General features: G+C 42.9%; 1 protein-coding gene across 1 annotated transcript in view; it reads left to right on the top strand.

Annotated features, from left to right (window-relative positions):
• Window positions 1-3,940: 3,940 nt before the first annotated feature.
• Window positions 3,941-21,798, top strand: part of wnk1a (WNK lysine deficient protein kinase 1a) — a 51,146-nt gene continuing 33,288 nt past the window's right edge. The window contains 2 exon segments of the mRNA XM_042323227.1: window positions 3,941-4,098; window positions 8,176-9,407. Of these exon segments, the coding sequence (XP_042179161.1) occupies window positions 8,664-9,407 (744 nt within the window). The 5' untranslated portion in view covers window positions 3,941-4,098; window positions 8,176-8,663.

Raw genomic sequence — 21,798 nt, 5'->3', positions numbered from 1 at the left:
CAAATCTGGCCTTTATGGAAGAGTGGCAAGAAGAAAGCCATTTCTTAAAGATATCCATAAAAAGTGTTGTTTAAAGTTTGCCACAAGCCACCTGGGAGACACACCAAACATGTGGAAGAAGGTGCTCTGGTCAGATGAAACCAAAATTGAACTTTTTGGCAACAATGCAAAATGTTATGTTTGGCGTAAAAGCAACACAGCTCATCACCCTGAACACACCATCCCCACTGTCAAACATGGTGGTGGCAGCATCATGGTTTGGGCCTGCTTTTCTTCAGCAGGGACAGGGAAGATGGTTAAAATTGATGGGAAGATGGATGGAGCCAAATACAGGACCATTCTGGAAGAAAACCTGATGGAGTCTGCAATTGACCTGAGACTGGGACGGAGATTTGTCTTCCAACAAGACAATGATCCAAAACATAAAGCAAAATCTACAATGGAATGGTTCAAAAATAAACATATCCAGGTGTTAGAATGGCCAAGTCAAAGTCCAGACCTGAATCCAATTGAGAATCTGTGGAAAGAACTGAAAACTGCTGTTCACAAATGCTCTCCATCCAACCTCACTGAGCTCGAGCTGTTTTGCAAGGAGGAATGGGAAAAAATTTCAGTCTCTCTGTCACGTAGAGTAGGCCAGATGGCTAAACTGGATAACCTAACCTCTATAAAAATAAAAAGATGGCGGAACCGCAAAAGTTCTTCTGTGCAAAGGTGTTTATTTACAAGTGATTCCGGAACAGAAAATAACAGTACTGCCATCAACGTCTACCTTATGGGACAGCTTAACAACAATGCTGCCCCATCCACAGCTCAATCCAAAAAAATCCCCCTTAGAGACTGGAGATAGGCTCCTTTTGTAGGGCTAGCCCCTCCCCTCAGAACAATTAACCCTAATTAATTAATCAATTAACAATACAAACCTACATTTTCCATGAACTAAACATCCTAAAGGATATACATTGCAACACGGTTTTAAACAATATCACAACATAACATTTACAACATTACATCATTACTGACAATATCTTTCAATATGCCCATATGCATTAATGAGCCATTTGGGACAGGCACTATAAAGCCAACCCAATTCCCTTAGCTCGGGTCCTTTTCCAGCATACCCAGAAGCTACAGAGATGCAGAGAGAGGAACAGAACAAACAAACAATGCGCTCATCCACAACATTGATAAGTATAATAATTATTGTATCTCTCAAATATGAACATTGACAAGTGTGAAATGCATGCACCAAGACAGAAGTTAAATTGTGTGTCGACCCACATTGTTAACTTATGGTATAATGGCGCAGGGAGGAGTGATGAATATGTGTGTGCGTTAAAGAACCAAATGCTGCCCGAGGCCAGTGACGGACTTCTACGTCACATTACCTTCCTCCTCTCCTGAAGCGACCATGTTCGGGAGCCTTGATAGGTAGTCCGCAGTAACGTTCTCTTTTCCTGCCTTGTGACGGACACAGAACCTGAAGGGCTGGAGCTCCAGATACCACCTGGTCACACGAGAATTCCGGTCCTTCATGGTCTGGATCCAGGTCAGTGCTCTGTGGTCCGTGTGCAGGTCAAATTCCCTCCCAAGAAGGTAGTAACGGAGGCTATCTAGGGCCCACTTTATAGCCAGGCACTCCTTTTCGATTGTAGAATACCTGGTTTCCCTGGGCAACAGCTTCCGACTCAGGTACAGCACAGGAAGCTCTTCTCTTGGCTCCCCTTGGGCCAGTACAGCTCCAATTCCTACAGCCGAAGCGTCCACCTGCACGAGAAATCTCTTCTTAAAATCAGGGGTCTGGAGAACAGGGAATGAGCACAGTCGTTTTTTCAGTGTCATGAAGGCTTCCTCACACTCCTCAGTCCACTTCACAGGGTTGCTGGCCCCCTTCAAAGTGAGGTTGGTCAGAGGGACAGCGATGGTCGAAAACTGTGGAATGAATCTCCGGTACCACCCTGCCAGACCTAGGAAGGACTTCACCTGTGTCTTGGTTCTGGGTTGAGGGCTATTCCTGATGGACTCCACTTTCTCCACCTGAGGCCGAACTTCACCCTTACCCAGCTGGTAACCCAGGTACTTTGTCTCCTGTTTCGCCCACTCACACTTCAGGAGGTTAAGCGTGAGGCCTGCTTCATGGATCTTCCCCAGGACGCTGCTAAGATGCTGTATGTGCTCCTCCCAGGAGTGGCTGTAGATCACCACGTCGTCCAAGTAAGCAGCACAGTAATCGTCACAGTCCTGGAGGACCTTGTCCAACAGCCTCTGGAAAGTCGCAGGGGCCCCATGAAGGCCAAACTGCATGACCTTGAACTGGAACAGGCCCATTGGCGTCCGGAATGCAGTGTAGGCCTTGGATTGTTCATCCAGGGGCACCTGCCAGTACCCTTTGCAGAGATCCAATGTGGTGATGTAATGAGCTCTACCTATTCTCTCCAGTAAGTCGTCAATGCGGGGCATGGGATAGGCATCAAACTGGGAGATGGCATTCACCTTACGGAAGTCCATGCAGACGCGCAAAGAGCCATCCTTCTTTGGGACAATGACAATAGGGCTGCTCCATTCACTTGAAGATGGCTCGACAACATCCATCTCTATCATGGTGTGGACCTCTTCCTTGAGGGCTACCACCAGCCTCTCAGGCACACGGTAAGGATGCTGGCGGACAGGGTTCTGGGCAGGTTTCAAACGAATGACGTGTTCCAGGACTTTGGTTCTTCCTGGTCTCTGACTGAAGAGGGCCGGATACTTGCCAAACAGCTGCTTCAGCTCATCTTGCTTGTCTTCTTCCAGGTGAGCCAGTATGACTTCTGCTCGTTCTTTCCATGCCTCTGTGACCCCATCCGACTCATCCTCTTCTACTCTGCGGACCAGAAAGGACTTTCCTTTGGAGAGTTCCTCTTTCTCCTCCCAGGCCTTGAGAAGGTTCACATGGTAGGTTTGCTTCTTCTTACCCTTGTCCGGGTGCAGCACCTCGTAGGTCACTGGGCCCATCTTCCTCCCGATTAGGTACGGTCCTTGCCATTGCGCAAGGAGCTTGCTGGTAGACGAGGGAAGGAGGAGCAGGACTTTCTGATGTGCAAAACTGATAGACATACCCCAAGCGACTTACAGCTGTAATCGCAGCAAAAGGTGGCGCTACAAAGTATTAACTTAAGGGGGCTGAATAATTTTGCACGCCCAATTTTTCAGTTTTTGATTTGTTAAAAAAGTTTGAAATATCCAATAAATGTCGTTCCACTTCATGATTGTGTCCCACTTGTTGTTGATTCTTCACAAAAAAATACAGTTTTATATCTTTATGTTTGAAGCCTGAAATGTGGCAAAAGGTCGCAAAGTTCAAGGGGGCCGAATACTTTTGCAAGGCACTGTATTTACTCCTGAACGTATTTTGGCATGCCAGAACAAAGGGGTTGAATACTTATTGACTAAAGACATTTCAGCATTTCATGAATTCGTAAAAGAAACATAATTCCACTTTGACATTATGGGGTATTGTGTGTGTATGGGCCAGTGACAATTTAAAAATTGTATCACAACAAAATGTGGAAAAAGTCAAAGGGTCTGAATACTTTCTGAAGGTACATATTATACTGTAAATACACTGTAAATATTCCCGCTCCTTCAGTCATTTGAAACCTCAAATCCCCTGCTCAGGCTCGACAGGATGGGACCACACGAGTCAGTACCAATGATGAACAATGCATTCAGAAACTATTCAGATCATTTGACTTTTCCACATTTGTTGTGATACAGCTTAAGTTTGAAATTAAATCCATTTTTTTTTGGCCCACACACACATACACACAGGTTTTTTTTCGTAGTTTGTGTGGAATAATGTTAATTAGATTTTTCCTGGAGACAGTGGAATTTACTTTTCTTTAGTGCATTTTTCACCCCTGTCCAGTTGGTGGTGACAATGTACATTTTTCCGTGTCGTTCGCCAATAAACCCAAAGAAGAAGAATCAACGCTGCCTGTTTGTGTTTGGAAGGCTGCAACCGGCTCCTTTGGCAAGGACCTTCTTGGGTAAACAAACGTCTCGGAGTTTTCTCACAACTTGATGGCTACTTATGGATGGAAACTTGACCACACAACGGTAAATGAAACTACCGATTAACGTATTTCTATTAGTATTAGCATTCTATGAGCGGGAGAGAAAACGCAGTTTTGGCAACGCGGAACTGTCCTTCGATGTTCTATGCGGAGATGGGCTAACAAAGAACTCTCGCTCCAGCTAGCCAACGCGAATCAGACAGATTTCAAACAGTCAAGTGCCAAATCTCATGTTCGTTTTTTGTCTTTGTATTATTATTATTATTGTTTTGTGTTATCGTTTCGATTTCACGATGATGTAATTTGACAAAGGTTAATCAATTGTTATTTTATCAAGTTGGGGTAGCTAACTGTTAAGTTGCTAACGTAGCTCAGCTAACTACTTTAAGTTACCAACTATGAGATATTTCCAAAGACAGTACAGTGTGAAGGTAGGCTAACTGCTTCTCCGACCACACTAGTTGGCGATACCATGGGGACCTTGGCTACCTTAGCTCATGCGTAGAAACACGTCGTCGGGTCTAACGGTCGTCTCGCGCCGAACTGCGCATGTGCAGGCTTTCAACTCAAAGGCACTCCTGTGATAAAAAGTTATTTTTTTACGAAAATGAAAACGTGCCAGTTGGTCAGTTTCACGAGGTTGGAGTAATAAGATGTTAAACCACTTAAGACATTTGCCTCAATATAGGTTGCGCCTTTAGATTTTGAGAAAATTAAAAACCAAGTAAGAATTGTTCACTTCTCTGGTTTGATTGGTCTGTTTCTCAAGCATTCCCGGAGGTCTTGCAATGTTGCGGCTTTGGGTTTAGAAACGTTTTATATTTCTATCACTCATTTTTAGGTAAGTTAATAATACTAGCTAGCTAACTGCGCAGTCGCAATGGAATGATGGGGAACTAACTAACTAGTAGCTAACCTTTGTCGAAAGACTATACAGAAAAATAAATAAAAAGACGATACAGATTTTTTTTTTAACGGTTGTTTTTTTTCTTTGTATTTTCTTCTACCAGATCTATTGTGTTATATTCTCCTACATTCAATTCAAATTTCCACAAACTTCAAAGTGTTTCCTTTCAAATGGTACCAAGAATATGCATATTCTTGCTTCAGGGCCTGAGCTGCAGGCAGTTGGATTTGAGTATGTGATTTTAGGGGAAAATAGAGGAAAAGTTGGGCTAAAACTGTTAATCCAATATAAATCCCCAATCACAATTGTAACATCTTTGATTGCAGGCGACGTTAAACTCGCTAAACTCGTATATAAATAGGTGTAACTGTCGTCTCGGCCCGAACTGCGCATGTGTAGGCCGTAAAAATCAAAGGCACTCCTTTAATATCAAGTTGCTTTTAGGGAAATTAAAACATTCCACTTTCACGAGGTTGGGAATAATAACGTGTTCAACTAGTTATGACGTTAGCTATAATCAAGGTTGTTACTTTAGAGTTCGAGAAAATGAACAGCTAAGAAGTAATCTTTCACTTCTCTGATTTATCAAACTCTGAACCCAAAAAGATCCCAGAAATGTTCAATACGCACCAAAAGGTTGTTCTAATTTTGTGCACAAATTTGTTAACATCCTTGTTAGTGGGCTGCAGGTAGCCTAGTGGTTAGAGTGTTGGACTTGTAACTGAAAGGTTGCAAGATCGAATCCCCAGCTGACAAGGTAAAAATCTGTTCTGCCCCTGAACAAGGCAGTTAACCCACTGTTCCTAGGCCATCATTGAAAATAATAATAATTTGTTCTTAACTGACTTGCCTAGTTAAATAAAGTCCAAATAAAAAGTGAGCATTTCTCGTTTGCCAAAATCCACTTGTCAGGTGTGGTGTAACAGTATAACTTTAGACCGTCCCCTCGCCGGGCGCGAACCACATCAACAGTCACCCACGTTACCCATCGCTCCACAAAAGCCGCGGCCCTTGCAGAGCAAGGGGAACCACTACTTCAAGGTCTCAGAGCAAGTGACGTCACCGGTTGAAACGCTATTTAGCGCGCACCACCGCTAACTAGCTAGCCGTTTTACATCCGTTACAGTGGCACATCAAGAAGCCGATTAAACAGCATGATCACAGGTGCATGTTGTGCTGGGGACAACTAAAGACCACTCTAAAATGTCCAGTTTTGCCACACAACACAATGCCACAGATGTTTCCAGAGTGTGCAATTGGCATGCTGACTGCAGGAATGTCCACCAGAGCTGTTACCAGAGAATTTAATGTTAATTGTCTACCATAAGCCGCCTCCAACGTAATTTTTGAGAATTTGGCAGTATGTTCAAACGCCTCACAACTGCAAACCAGGTGTGTGGGCAAGCGGTTTGCTGATGTCAACGTTGTGAACAGAATGCCCCATGGTGGCGGTAGGGTTATGGTATGGGCAGGCATAAGCTACGGACAACCAACATAATTGCATTTTATCGATGGCAATTTGAATGCACAGAGATACCGTGGTGAGATCCTGAGCCCCATTGTCTTGACATTCATCCCCCACCATCACCTCATGCATGACAATGCACAACCCCATGTTGCAAGGATCTGTATACAATTCCTGGAAGCTGAAAATGTCCCAGTTCTTCCATTGCCTGTGTACTCAGCAGACATGTCACACTGTTGCACATGTTTGGGATGCTCTGGATCGACGTGTGTTCCAGTTCCCGGCAATATCCAGCGACTTCGCATAGCCATTGAAGAGGAGTGGGACAACATTCCACAGGCCACAATCAACAGCTGAAGATGTGTCGCGCTACATGAGGCAAATGGTGGTCACACCAGATACTGACTGGTTTTCTGATCTACTGACTGGTTTTCTGTTGGTCACAAGGTATGTGACCAACAGATGCATGTCTGTATTCCCAGTCATGTGAAATCCATAGATTAGGGCCTAATGAATTCATTTCAATTGACCAATTTTCTGTATATGAACTGTAACTCTTTGAAATTGTTGCATGTTGCATTTATACACACACACAAACAACATAACTGATTAAATATTGAATTTGGCATTTACTGCTATAGCCGATAGAAATGTATTGAATAACACATTCAAATATGACAAAACAGAAAGTAAATAAATAATAAGGAACAAGGTTTTGAAGTGAGATCTATATCTGAGAGGGAAAAGAACTTAGAAAAAATAAATGTACACCCATGTTTGGTCATATTATTTTTGGCACATTTTACCCCCTATGCATGTTTTATAGCCCGGTACTTACTCCCCTGAAGATTGTGTGCGTCTTAGAGCAGAACAACCGACACCTTTGAGTCTCCCCTTTCGATATTGGTGTGTAACTCTGACGGTTCGGTCTGGACATTCGGTTTTGTGAGATGACCTCCTCAAAATGACAGAGTTGAGACGATTGTTGTCGTACAGCCAAACAACCGACACTGTCACATATTAGTTTGTAGCTCAGACGGTTCGGGTTTTACAGACGGTTTCGTGACAATTTTCTTGTCTGGATCCTCGTGTAGAAAAAGGCCACTTTCACAAGCTCCCATGTTAACTTTTATATCGGCGGAAAGAGGGCCTTGAGTTGCAGCCACTACAACAAACAGTAAGTCTCTAGCATAAACACACAGGGAGCTATTCAATATTCAAAATGACGTCACTTTGTGAGGCACAGGTGTGTCAATCGACTCTAGGGGGTTTAATCAATGTGGTTTAGACCCATAACAGTGTGACATAACTAGGACAGAGGGTTGCATAAAACATTGTAGTGTTTCAAAGCTGCTGTTGGGTTGGCGTTGAATGCAGTCGACTACAACGTTCAAGCCAATGAAGCTACTGTCGTATTATGTGTAAATATTGTGATATTTAGTTACCTAGTTGAATCACTGTTACTCTGCTGTGTACTGTAAAGCTTGAGATAACTGTCTGCCACTTGACCACCACAACAAGGTAGCTACAGATATTCACTCTGTAATATACTGCTTCTTAACAACTTTTTTTTAAACAGACATTCCTCAAACCTCTTTGCACTCATTGTGGGAATTTGGCCTGATAAGTCAGGAATTCTAGATTTTCTGACCAAACCCTCACCTCGCCTGCTCTTAAACCAGTTTTCCCTTTCCCCCCTGAATTTTGTTATGCTGATCTCATCTCTCCCTGCTTCTTTCCCCCTGCAGTGACACTTGATCTCAGCTGGCAGTGTGTGGCCTGTCGTTGCCTGCAGTGAAGCTCAGTGCCTGGAGCAGAGTCTAGCTCTTTCCCCCACCCTGGTGGCTCCTTATGATGGATCGCGGTTGTATCTGGTTTCTTGCAGCATGGATGGTGTGTATCTAAAGGGTCTTGTTTATCAGCATCAGCTTTTCCTGTTCCGTGACGGTGTTCTGTTCATTTCCATCTACAAAAGAACACCCTCCATCCAGACGCGGAGCCCTGTACACCTGCAGACTGTTTTATAGCAACAAGCACACAGCTAGGAATAGGAGAGGGGAGATCTGAAAAACAAGCTCCTGTTTAGTGGCAGTCTGATTTAAAAATATAAAAAATAAAAACTTTTTTTTTTTGTTGACCAGATAGATTTGTTTAATTCCAAAACCTGTATGGAGGAAGTTTGACTTCCCTTTTCTCTGTTGAATCGTATCCGCTCACTCTCGCGTTGGGTGGTGGGATGTCGGAAAAGCCCAACGACAAGATGGTGAAGTTCCTGGCTCCCCTTTCCAAGAGTGGTAATGGCAACGTAAACAACGGATCTGGCTCGGACTCACTTGTTGGTGAAAGGGTGGCAGTGGAGGTGAGGCACCGCCACCACACCATGGAGCGCGATCGCTGCACCGCCGAATATCGTCCATTCTTCCGCCGCAGCGTCATCAGCGACTCTAATGCCACCGCCCTTGACCTCCCCTTACCCAGTACAATCCCTATCTTCGCTCCCATTGTACCCCCCGTGCAAGATGTATCCCATCCTGCCGGTCCACCCCCCACCCCAAGACCTGCACCCCGTGTGACTGTGACGGAGAGTGAAGGAGGAGAAGTGAAGGTAGATGTGTCTGTAGAGCAGGAGGCTGCCGTAGTACAAGATATCTGTGATGGGGAAGCAGTAGTGACTCAGCCAGCATACAGTCTAGCTGCCCAACCGCCAAGCCATACGACAGAACCTGGGAGTGGCGGTGAAGTGAAAGAGAGGGAAGAGGGGGAGGAAGAGAAGGAGAAAGCCCGGGTGGAGGCTGAACAGAGAGAGGCCGAGAAAAAGGTGCAGGATGACATCGAGGAAGCAGAGACGAAAGCGGTGGGAACGTCGCCAGATGGGCGTTTCCTGAAGTTTGACATTGAGATTGGACGTGGTTCCTTCAAGACTGTCTACAAGGGCCTGGACACAGAGACCACAGTGGAGGTGGCATGGTGTGAGCTGCAGGTAAGAGCATGGGCTTTTTAATTTTTAATTGATTTAACCTTTATTTAACTAGGCCTTTCGTTTACTGGCCCAACACTAACTACTAGGCTACCTGCATCTCAATACTATCTATTTAATTAATGTGTATCCTCAAATCCCTCTCTTCATGACTACTGAGGTCTAGGCCCATAAGTCTACCTACCCATCTTTCCTTCCTGTGACTGGTACTGTCATGCGGTCTGAGTCACATTCAGGGCATTTGGACATAAACTGTGTGTGTCACCGGTGACTGATTTAAAACACCTGAGGGTGTGTCAGTCATCCCAACGTGTCCCTTCACATTGCCGTGCTCTGGTGATGCAAATTTACATGCAACTTTACGTGCACTGATATCATAGGCTAATTTATTAGGGGGTAATTCACCAACTGAGTAAGTGGAAACTAAAAAAACATGAGCTAGATTGCCAACTCTAAATATTATACCCACTGCTAGTAGCCGTCTATTAATAAATGTAATATCCTAAAAAGCTTTGCAGTTGTAGCCTACCACCCAATGAGGCCTATGCAATCGCAATGGCCAATGCGCGTGCTGTATCTCAAAGCCGTATCAAATATCTGTTGTAAAATAGTTGCTAATAATCCTCCTGATATTAGTTTAGTACACTAGTGCAATGTCTCTTTTGTTCTTCCGAACCCTCACCTTTGTATTTATTATAGGCCTTATCTCGTTAGTCGAGTTCCTGGCATTTCCTCTTTGAGATCTAGCCCGTTGCCAATAGCAATGTTACAGAGCTGACTAGGGTTGTGACAATGCCAATATTGTGACAAGGAAACAAAACACAGGGGATTTAACTTGTTTAGGAAAACATCCCTAATGTCGGAAACAAACGTCATTATTTTGTCATCCAGAGTCAAATGGATTTATTTTCCAGGCTATAGCACACTTTTACATACCGCAGGTATTTAAAGAACCAGAGTGTGTGGCCTGCTTCGTGTTTTCATTTTTGCCATGGAAAAAATATTGGGATTCTGGTATTGTCCCAGCCCTAGGGACAACAATATATTTTCGATCAGGATGGACCCCTTCCTGAATATAAGGGTCATCTTCATTAGTGCACAATGCAGCAAAGCTTTTTAAATGGAATTTGACAATGTGTTCATATTGACTGTTTAGTACCTACTACATGGGTCTATGCCACCACAACACCGGTGACTGTTCACGTTCCAGTAGAATCTCGTGGCCCACAGCCAGAGTGATTTCCTCCCTGATTCAGTCTCCTGAGTCACAGCCACAGCTTTTTTCCCCTTTTAATTGTTTGGATTCTTTCTGGTCAGAGGAAGGGCGCTAGAGTGGCCCCACACTTCCTCATTTTGTGATGTTTTTTAATTTATTTTTATGTAAAGAATGTGTTCTTCCTCATTGTGGTATTGTTTTGACAAGTGTTTCACAATGTGTTTATCCTTTACTCGTACAGTCACACAGAGCTGTGTTGCATGTTTTGTCTTGAAGGTCATGATGTTAAATTACAACTTCAAGTTGAAGAAAATCACCCACTAATTTGTCATTTTTGCCGATTAAACGTGTAAGCTAGTAATGTGTCTTGCGTTAATGCAGAATAAATAAATAAATAAACTTTCTGCTCCACATCAGACACTTCTCCACTCGGATGAGAATTCACAAAGGTTGTTTATGAAATTATCAACTTTACCCTCTATATAAAAAAAAAGACCAATTACAGTGCATTCGGAAAGTATTCAGACCCCTTGACTTTCCACATTTTGTTACGTTACAGCCTTTTTCTAAAATCTGAAGGAAAATAATTTAATCCATCTACACACACTACCCCATAATGACAAAGCAAACATTTATTAAAAACAGATATTGCATTTAAATAAGTATTCAGCCGTTTACTCAGTAATTTGTTGAAGCACCTTTGGCAGCGATTACAGCCTGGTGTCTTTGGTATGACACTACAAACTTGGCACAGCTGTATTTGGTGAATTTCTCCCATTATTCTCTGCAGATCCTCTCAAGCTCTCAGGTTGGATGGGGAGCGTTGCTGGACAGATATTTTCAGGTCTCTCCAGGGATGTTCGATCGGGTGCCAGGTTTCCTCCAGACCTGACGCTTGGCATTCAGGCCAACGAGTTCTATGTTGGTTTCATTAGACCAGAGAATCTTGTTTCTCATGGTTTGAGAGTCTTTTGGTGCCTTTTGGCAAACTCCAAGTGGGCTGTTGTGCCTTTTACTGAGAAATGGCTTCCGTTTAGCCACTACCATGAAGGCCTGATAGGTGGAAAGTGGAAAAAGTCAAGGGGTCTGAATGCTTTCCGAATGCACGGTTGTTATATTGACACTCTCTGAGCCTGTCATAACAATCACAGATCCCACACATACCAAGAACGTGGAGATGCTGCTATCACAGCCCTTCCCCCTCCTTAGCCCAGAGAGAGAATTCTGCACATGCTCAGTCTACCCCTGAGCTCATTGCTTTTGTGAATTTAAAATGGGTCAGATTCCTGACTGATGAATTTCTAATCTCCTGTGTGAAGTGCAGCAGGCTGGCCTGCCAAGGCCTGTTTCTTCAGCTCTCTATCTAGCCATCTTCTATCCCCTCCTCCCCCTTCCACTTAGTCCCTTCTCTCTCCCCTTCCACACTCCATCCATTCTACAGAGATTATGCTGATAGTGGCATGTGACTAATCTCTCCCCAGGATTCAGACATAAAGCATATAACCAATCAAGTTGCACATTTGATTTTCTATTGCCTCAGGATATATTCTTGCCTTTTCTTTATTTTATGCTCCCTCTCGAACTCTACATTTCAAATCTTTGTCACAAACATAAATTGGTGCGTGCTACGCCATTGCTGAGAAGTATAAGTTAACTATCTAAGATCTGCAAAATAAATGATCTCCAGCTCAGGGCTCCAGCTATGCATTTGGTTTGCTAACTTGCTAGCTTGCAAGATCAAGCTTCTTGGGTACAGAAGAGACAATCTCCTCCTGGATCAAGATCCCCGCTGCCTAAATTTTTTTTTGAGCGTAAAAAAAAAAAATATATGTTTCTTGAATTAAATATTGCCCATTGTGTGGTAATACCGTATACCCTGGTATGGTACTGGAATGGTATGAAATTCCAAAAGTCAATACCACCCAACCCTAGTAGGCACTATGCTGGGAGGTGCTGAAATCCCCTCACACGGTTATTAAAGCTGTCCTACGATCAGTAAAACTAAAGCACAAGGCTTTATTCCCCAGACATAGTCTAGGTTATACACTGCTGAAAAAAATTAAGGGAACACTAAAATAACATCCTAGATCTGAATGAATGAAATATTCTTATTAAATACTTTTTTCTTTACATAGTTGAATGTGCTGATAACAAAATCACACACAAATTATCAATGGAAATCAAATTTATCAACCCATGGAGGTCTGGATTTGGAGTCACACTCAAAATTAAAGTGGAAAACCACACTACAGGCTGATCCAACTTTGATGTAATGTCCTTAAAACAAGTCCAAATGAGGCTCAGTAGTGTGTGTGGCCTCCACGTGCCTGTATGACCTCCCTACCATGCCTGGGCATGCTCCTGATGAGGTGGCGGATGGTCTCCTGAGGGATCTCCTCCCAGACCTGGACTAAAGCATCCGCCAACTCCTGGACAGTCTGTGGTTGGTGGATGGAGCGAGACATGATGTCCCAGATGTGCTCAATTGGATTCAGGTCTGGGGTAGTCCATAGCATCAATGCCTTCCTCTTGCAGGAACTGCTGACACACTCCAGCCACATGAGGTCTTGCATTGTCTTGCATTAGGAGGAACCCAGGGCCAACCGCACCAGCATATGGTCTCACAAGGGGTCTGAGGATCTCATCTCGGTACCTAATGGCAGTCAGGCTACCTCTGGCGAGCACATGGAGTGCTGTGCGGCCCCCCAAAGAAATGCCACCCCACACCATGACTGACCCACCTCCAAACCGGTCATGCTGGAGGATGTTGCAGGCAGCAGAACGTTCTCCACGGCGTCTCCAGACTGTCACGTCTGTCACGTGCTCAGTGTGAACCTGCTTTCATCTGTGAAGAGCACAGGGCGCCAGTGGCGAATTTGCCAATCTTGGTGTTCTCTGGCAAATGCCAAATGTCCTGCACGGTGTTGGGCTGTAAGCACAACCCCCACCTGTGGACGTCGGGCCCTCATACCACCCTCATGGAGTCTGTTTCTGACCGTTTGAGCAGACACATGCACATTTGTGGCCTGCTGGAGGTCATTTTGCAGGGCTCTGGCAGTGCTCCTCCTTGCACAAAGGCGGAGGTAGCGGTCCTGCTGCTGGGTTGTTGCCCTTCTACGGCCTCCTCCACGTCTCCTGATGTACTGGCCTGTCTCCATCAGCCAGGAAGCATAGGAACTGAGAAGTGGTCTGTTATCACCTGCAGTACCACTCCTTTATTGGGGGTGTCTTGCTAATTGTCTATAATTTCCACCTGTTGTCTATTCCATTTGCACAACCGCATGTGAAATTTATTGTCAATCAGTGTTGCTTCCTAAGTGGACAGTTTGATTTCACAGAAGTGTGATTGACTTGGAGTTACATTGTGTTGTTTAAGTGTTCCCTTTATTTTTTTGAGCAGTGTACAACACCCACCCCAACCCCATGTACACCGAGGCCCATCTCTTCCTTCACAGACTAGAATAGACCAGACATGCTTTCCAGCCTCCCAGCTCCAGACAAAGCCGATGTGTGAAGACTGGTCACGGAGGATGGGTATCACCAGGGCTCTATTAGGTGTTCTTTGATATTTTGCTGTGGGACCTAACATTTTATTTTGGAAGCACCAGTGCGACCAGGGGGGAAAAAATTGCCCAGATAATAATTGTTGTAATGATAGGCTTCACTGTGCAATTGTTTGAGTGCCCTAGAGAAAAAAGTGAGCACAGATTCTTTAATATTGTAAAGAATGCACCAGCGATTTGTAGTTCTTGTAACTTTCTGAAGAGAACTGCATGGGAATGCCTGTCTACCACTTTGTGTAGCCAGTTAGCGATGCCAAGTACCATCAAATATATTTTATTTTCTTCTCCTGGCCTCAAAAGTGATCTCCTGATGTGGTTTTAATCATTGTTATGGACTTGGAACATCAAATTATATATATTTTTTAAATAAAAAAATAATAGATTTTGAGTGGACCTGGAAAAACTAAACCGAGTAGTTTTTTGTTGTGGTTTTTGATGTTATTATGACTGGTAAGTATTCTGAGTGGCTGGTGTTTTTTTTTTCATCTATCTGGTAACTTTACCAGTATATCTAACCCAGAGTCTCTGGTGGCACAGCTAGCACTGCGGTGCAGTGCCTTAGACCACTGCTCCACCCGGAGGCCCGCCGCACTGCTTCTTGACTCACTGCTCGGTCAAAAGGATCGGGGTCCCGCTAGCGGGACAACTTCCGGTGAGACTGGAGGGCGCGTAATTCAATAAATAATTGTAAATATTATGGATTTTAAACATTTATAAGTGTCTGATGTCAACTGAAAGCTTAAATTCTTGTTAATCTAACTGCACTGACTGATTTACAGTAGCTATTACAGCGAAAACATGCCATGCGATTGTTTGAGGACTGCACACCACATCTGATTTGTCATCCAAAGGGTCCCAGTTATAACATGTAGTGTCTTTAGATAAAATCCTTCTTTACATCCCAAAAAGTCAGTTTAGTTGGCGACCATCGATATGAGTAATCCACTCATTCAACTTTCAGAGAAAGGAATCTGAAAATCTACCCCTAAACTTTGTTTCAACAAGTCAAAATACGTTTCTATTTACTCCTCAGATACCCTAAAATGTAAACAAACTATACTATTTATTTCTGAAAGAAGTATGTTAATTAGGAAACCGATGTTAGCAAGTGAGTAATTGTCATTATTACAAATAAATAAAAATCTGCCGATTTTAATCAGTATCTGCTTTTTTGGTCCTCCAATAATCGGTATAGGCGTTGAAAACTCACAATCGGTTGACCTCTAGTTTCAATAAACCGTTAGACCATATTTAGCTAAGCTTCCAGGTGACTAACTTAACCATTACATACATCATTGTTGTTGGTATAACCACTGACAGAGTAGCTTGTTAGTAGCTTGAGTGTACAACAGGGCCTTCTCTCTCAGGAAGGAAACCCTCAAATTTAGACTTAATTCTTACAAAGATTTTATTAGTTTCAGAAACAACCTGTATGATGACATCGCCAAGTCTGAAATCATATGACACCTCTGCACAAAATATGAATGATGGCACATAAATGTGTAGGAGTAGCTTTGCTTTCGTTCGTTCGTGAAAGCTTTGCTTGCGTTGTTGTGGGACTGTAAAAAATGCCCGGAATGTAAAATAACGTTATTAACTGGTTCTCGTTCTTTTAAAATAACAGTAAAGGGAATTCCATAAGGTAATTCAAGAAATTGTCAAATAGACTAGACCGGTTTCTCTTTCACCCTTCAATCACTGTTGAGTAGCGCACGCGCCCCTCCCTTTGTACTTCACAATCCAGGGGCAGCTCTCTCCCTCCCATCCGAATCAGAACGAATCAGTCCCTTATCCTTGTGTACAATCATCTCAAACTCCTTATTTACATCTGGTATTCCCAGAGTGGGGACTTCGCACAGCGTTTGTTTAAACTTCTCAAACACTTCTTGACACCCTGGTGTCCGGTATACTGGGTCGTGTCTCTGTCCGCCCCCCTTCCGTCAAAGCGTTCAATGGCATAGTCATTGATGAGAACGATGGAATAAAAACTGGTAGTCAAATAGACCCCGTTCTTAATTTAACTGTCACTGCCCCACAGCCGAAATCAATTGCTACTGGGACAGTGACACGTGCATTTTGTGACATGCCCGAAACCCTATGAAAGGGTACTTCACGTTGAGTCTATCAATCAACCCTCAATTTAGCACAAACAGACAACACATTTACAGAAAGGGAGATATCCTGCAAACATGAACTTCATTCATCTTAAATTTGTAGCATACATTTTTCTCAGTATGGTCACCGTTTGTCCTTGTATTATACCGGCACGAGTGGCATGTTAATGACAGATCATTGTCTCAATGCATTTTTAAAGTCTAGATTACTATACATTTCGTGAAGACCCAACAAAATTTGTTTGGTAATCTCCAATCATTTACGGGCAAAAATTAAAGCTGGACAGTCATGGAGCATTAGAAAATTCAAAAAACGATGGATGTAGGAAAGATGTGCAAAAATTTCTTTCACTGGTAATCTTGTCGTCTAGACCTGTTGCATTGACGTATGGCTTGAGTTCTGTACTTTCTGTTCCTGGGAGATCAAATAAGAAATCTGTGCTGGATTATCAGCTTTTTTTTAGTTTCACAGACCATTTCTTTGGATCGGTTTAATTTAATTTGGGACAATTTCATGTAATGGGAGCATATCAATAGACTGCAGATGCTGTCAACACTTGTATTCATCATGTGACCTTGTATGAGAACCTTCGCTTCAAATTACTAAAATATTGCGTTATTAGAGTGTTTGCTGAAAGCTACTAATAACATATTGGGAACTATACTGTCAATACTCATTACACTTGACTTCAATTGATAAACCATGAGTAACATGAATCTTTCCATTTCCTTTCTTTCTGCTCCAAACTCACTTTCTTCTACTTTCAGTAGTATACATACAGTTGAAGTTCACATACACTTAGGTTGGAGTCACTTAAAATCGTTTTTCAACCACTCCACAAATTTCTTGTAAACAAACTACAGTTTTGGCAAGTCAGTTAGGACATTTACTTTGAGCATGACACAAGTAATCATTCCAACAAATGTTTACAGACAGATTATTTCACTTATAATTCACTCTGTCACAATTCTAGTGGGTCAGAAGTTTACATACACTAAGTTGACTGTGCCTTTAAACAGCTTGGAAAATTCCGGAAAATTATGTCATGGCTTTAGAAGCTTCTGATAGGCTAATTGACATCATTTGAGTCAATTGGAGGTGTGCCTGTGGATGTATTTCAAGGCCTACCTTCAAACTCAGTGCCTCCTTGCTTGACATTATGGGAAAATCATAAATTAGGTGCATTACCGCCACTGACCTCGTTCGTCTTTCATTTACCCATGTGGGTATTTTGGAGAAGGCACGTGGGTATCTGCTTCCATAAACTAACGAGGAGATGGGAGAGGAAGGACTTGCAGCGTGATCTGCATCACAAATAAAACTGACTTCTATTTTAGCTCTTGGCAACACAGACGCTCGCGAGCAGTGTGGGTGCCATTATTGAATAATATAGATTTCTAAATTTATTTTGCATCGCACGCGACTCGAGCGGTGTAGTCAGCCTGTTAGTGTACCAAACTCTGCCTGCGGCCAGTGACGGACTTCTCCGTCACAAATGTATTGGTTCAATGAACTCACCAGATCTACACAACGTCTCTCATTCCCATCATATTCATAAATTGGGGCTTTATCCCCTCGGATTTAGTAACTATGGCTCTATCCACTGTTACTGACAGGATGCATCCACCTGCCACAAAGATGTACTTTTCCATCACCCAGGATTTCTCCGTACTTCTTCGTGCAGATCACCTTATCAGTCAGGAGAGGCTTTGAGGTAGTGGGAGTACACATTCCTGCAGTCCAGTAAATACAGTGCATTTTCACTTTGTCATTATGGGGTATTGTGTGTAGATTGATTGATGGGGGAAAAAATGTTTAAACCATTTTAGAATAAGGCTGTAACGTAACTGGATAAAGGGAAGGGGTCTGAATACTTTCCGAGTGCACTGTAATTACATTTCTCCTACACAGAACTTGAACCTAACACTATTTTCTAAGGATGTATAAAAACAATCTATTCATACTAAGAGGATATAATCGTGTAACATTGTGATTAGGACACTAGTATCACTCAGTTAAATTGGCACTTCTTTGTAAATATCAGCAGTAACATTACTGGTATGTAAATAAGTAACCAATGACGCATTTGCAAACAGCCCGGTATTGTGGTATGGATGTTATTCCTCTTTTGTTATTGTTTTACTCAGACATCTGTAGTTGTTCAGCCACAACAAAATAACGGAAATGCTCAGTTTTAAGCTATGAGCATGTGTGATATAAGCTAATTATAAACATGCATAAGATGTTTTGAACAGAAATGTAGTATATATTATTGCTAGCATCTTTTGTAGCCAGTGATCTCTCGTGACCATGTAATGTGCAGTGTTACTACATGGTTGTTACTACATGGAGTGTCTTTTGTTGCTTGTATGTGACAAGCTAAGGGGGACTTGTCAGTAACAGATGTCCAAGCTCAGGTTAATGCAGGAAGTAGTTTGCGTTGCTTTGTAAGTGTGAAATACATAACTTGCCTAATAAGGTTCTGCTTTATACTCCATAGATGCTATTTTTGAGATGACAATGTCAGAGGAGTTCCTAGTGTTAAACTGTTGTAATGAACTGTTTTAATTACCGTAAGGGAATGGTGTGTTAGACCAGTCCGTTGCAGTGAACGGTGTTTGGAGTCAGCCAGTGAAGCAGTTGTGGAATGGTGAACACATGTAAACACAGAATGGGGCGGAGTGGTTTGAATTAAGTGTAGGCACATGGTTTTTGTCACAACATTTCTGACCCTGTCGTGACTGATTTTAATGTCATGTTTTATTACATCAACAATATGTTCTATTTATTTGGGATTTTAAATAAAAAAAATATTTAAAAAACTCTCAGCATTTCAGTTAACACACTTTGGGTTTCAATTGCTGCTTCTATAAAAACATAGGGAAATGGGGATACCTAGTCAGTTGTCCAACTGAATTTATTTAACTGAATGTGTCTTCCACATTTAACCCAACCCCTCTGAATCACAGAGATGTGAGGGGGCTGCCTTAATCGACATCCACGTCTTCGGCGCCTGGGGAACAGTGGGTTAACTGCCTTGCTCGGGGGCAGAACAACAGATTTTTACAGCTGCTGTTAAAATGTTCACACCAGGCCAAAAGTATGGAATAAGAGAACAAAGGCTATTTATATAAATAAGATTGGTATACATCTTAATTTAGGAAATTACTTGTAATGTTATAAATAATTGAATGGTTTAATTTATTTAATCAACCGATTCTTTAAAAACGTAAGGTTATCGTTAACATTGTTATTTTTAAGACTGTCAATATCTACGGATATATATACAGTGCATTCAGAAAGAATTCCCTTTACTCAGTACTTTGTTGAAGCACCTTTAGCAGCGATTACAGCCTTGTCTTCTTGGGTATGACACTACAAGCTTGGCACACCTGTATTTGGGGAGTTTCTCCCATTCTTCTCTGCAGATCATCTCAAGCTCGTGTCAGGTTGGATGGGGAGTGTCGCTGCACAGCTATTTTCAGGTCTCTCCAGAGATCAGTTTCAAGTCCAGGCTCTGGCTGGGCCACTCAAGGACATTCAGACTTGTCCCAAAGCCCCTCCTGCGTTGTCTTGGCTGTGTGCTTAGGGTCTTTGTCCTGTGAACGTTTACATCCTGGCCAATTCAATTCGAATTTCAACTCATGAGTTGAATATGAGTTGATTCCAAAATTCAGAATTGCGCACAACCATGGTATCGAACCGCAAATGTCTCCATATGCACTACAGAACGGGAAGAGAAAAGGTAAGGGGAACTGCTGGCCCATGCCATGGGCACAACAGATGAACTGAAACTAGGTCAGTTAGTTAGAGAGCAAAGCAAGCACCCCCTCGCCCCTGACTCAACCTCAGCCCTTATCCAGGCTCTGGGTCACCCCTCCTCCTGAAATATATTCTGGTTCCATGTCACCCCTCATCCCTGTGTGTACCCCCCCAAAAAAAAAAAAAAAAAAAACCTGCCTTTGTCCAAAGAATCCTCATCCTTCCACCTCCCTGTCCTCCAAAACCCCCTCCCTAGTAACCACAGCCCCAAAGACACCCAACACGTAACAGTCAGACCAAAGCCCCAGAGCAGCTCAGTTCCTTTCTAAATGCAGTCAGATGTCAGTCTGACAGTGGAAAGCTCCCTGTCTCTCTCTCTTTCTCTCTCACTCACACTCACAATAGGGAGCGTTTCCTGGACAACCTGGCCACTTGCCAGATCTTGCACTGATGTTGTTTCATATTGTGGTCTGGTCTCTGGTCTGGGTTGGCACTTTTAGCAGATCAGAGAGCAGATCTAGGCCTAGCAGTGTATCTGGCAACACTGAGACTGAGGCATAAAGGCCTCAGGCCTGTGCACAAGCTCTGTTGCCTTTTACCCCTGTTTTAGTATTTAAATAGGCCTATTGTCGAAGTGAAATTAGACTTTTTAGTTAGAATTTATTTGCTGGCCCTCTTAAGAAAAGGTTTTGATTATTGTTGACTTTTACTGGTCCAAGAATGAAGGCGTTGGCGATCATAAAGTGTTCCAAAGAGTTATAGTCTACAAATGCATGAAGGTATCTGATTTTACTTGTACTTGATATTCTGTCAGGGCTTTATGCTGGCCACCTGTTGAATGTTACCGGACAGAGCTCTGTGTGTTTGGATAAGAGTGCACTATGAGAAGCCTAGGTATAGTAGTGAGTGTGGCCTACTTAATCTGTCTTGAACTCTTTATCAGCAATCTATTGTTTCAGATAGTTGTTTGAAGCTGTATAGTTTTTTTTGTGGTAGGCTAGCTTTGGCTGTTGTCTGAGTAGAGCCAGCAGTTTTTTTTTTTAAACACTTGACCTGACCAAGAAACTCCCGTCCCTACCGATGAGAAATGTTATATGTTATGTATGATTTGCGATGGTAGACTGAGGGGATTTGGTTAGTAGACAGGAAGAATGAGGTTTTTCACGTTTCCACTTTCGTCACTCGCTCAGTCACGCTTTGGCCCTTTTTGTTTTCAGTTTGGTGGGAAAGTATGCCAAAGCTGCACACATTCCTCATGTCACTGCCCCATGCCAGAGAGAACAGGCGCAAGGTCCTACGTCCGTGTGTGTGCGCGTACAATTGTTTGATAGTGTGAAAGTTATTTCAGTTTTACCTCTGCCTATATATTTACATCAAATTATATTAAAGTTTAAAGTGACTCTCCCAGTACTTTTGTATACTTTTTAGCCAGTAGTTCTTAAAGTAGCACACACCAGCCAAGTGATCTCCGAAAATGGCATGCTACATTCCATATGTGCAGCTACTCTAAATGACCAAAAGTATGTGGACACCTGCTCGTTGAACATCTCATTCCAAAATCATGGACATTAATATGGAGTTGGGCCCCACTTTGCTGCTATAACAGCCTCCACTCTTCTGGGAAGGCTTTCCACTAGATGTTGGAACATGCTTCCATTCAGCCATGAGCATTTGTGAGGTCGGGCACTGATGTTGGGCGATTAGGCCTGTCTCACAGTCGGCATTTCATATCATCCCA

Source organism: Oncorhynchus tshawytscha, linkage group LG06 (assembly GCF_018296145.1).
Source record: "Oncorhynchus tshawytscha isolate Ot180627B linkage group LG06, Otsh_v2.0, whole genome shotgun sequence".
Taxonomy (NCBI): Eukaryota; Metazoa; Chordata; class Actinopteri; order Salmoniformes; family Salmonidae; genus Oncorhynchus; species Oncorhynchus tshawytscha.
Note: the sequence above shows the minus strand (reverse complement) of the source record. Positions and strands in the feature narration are given on the sequence as shown.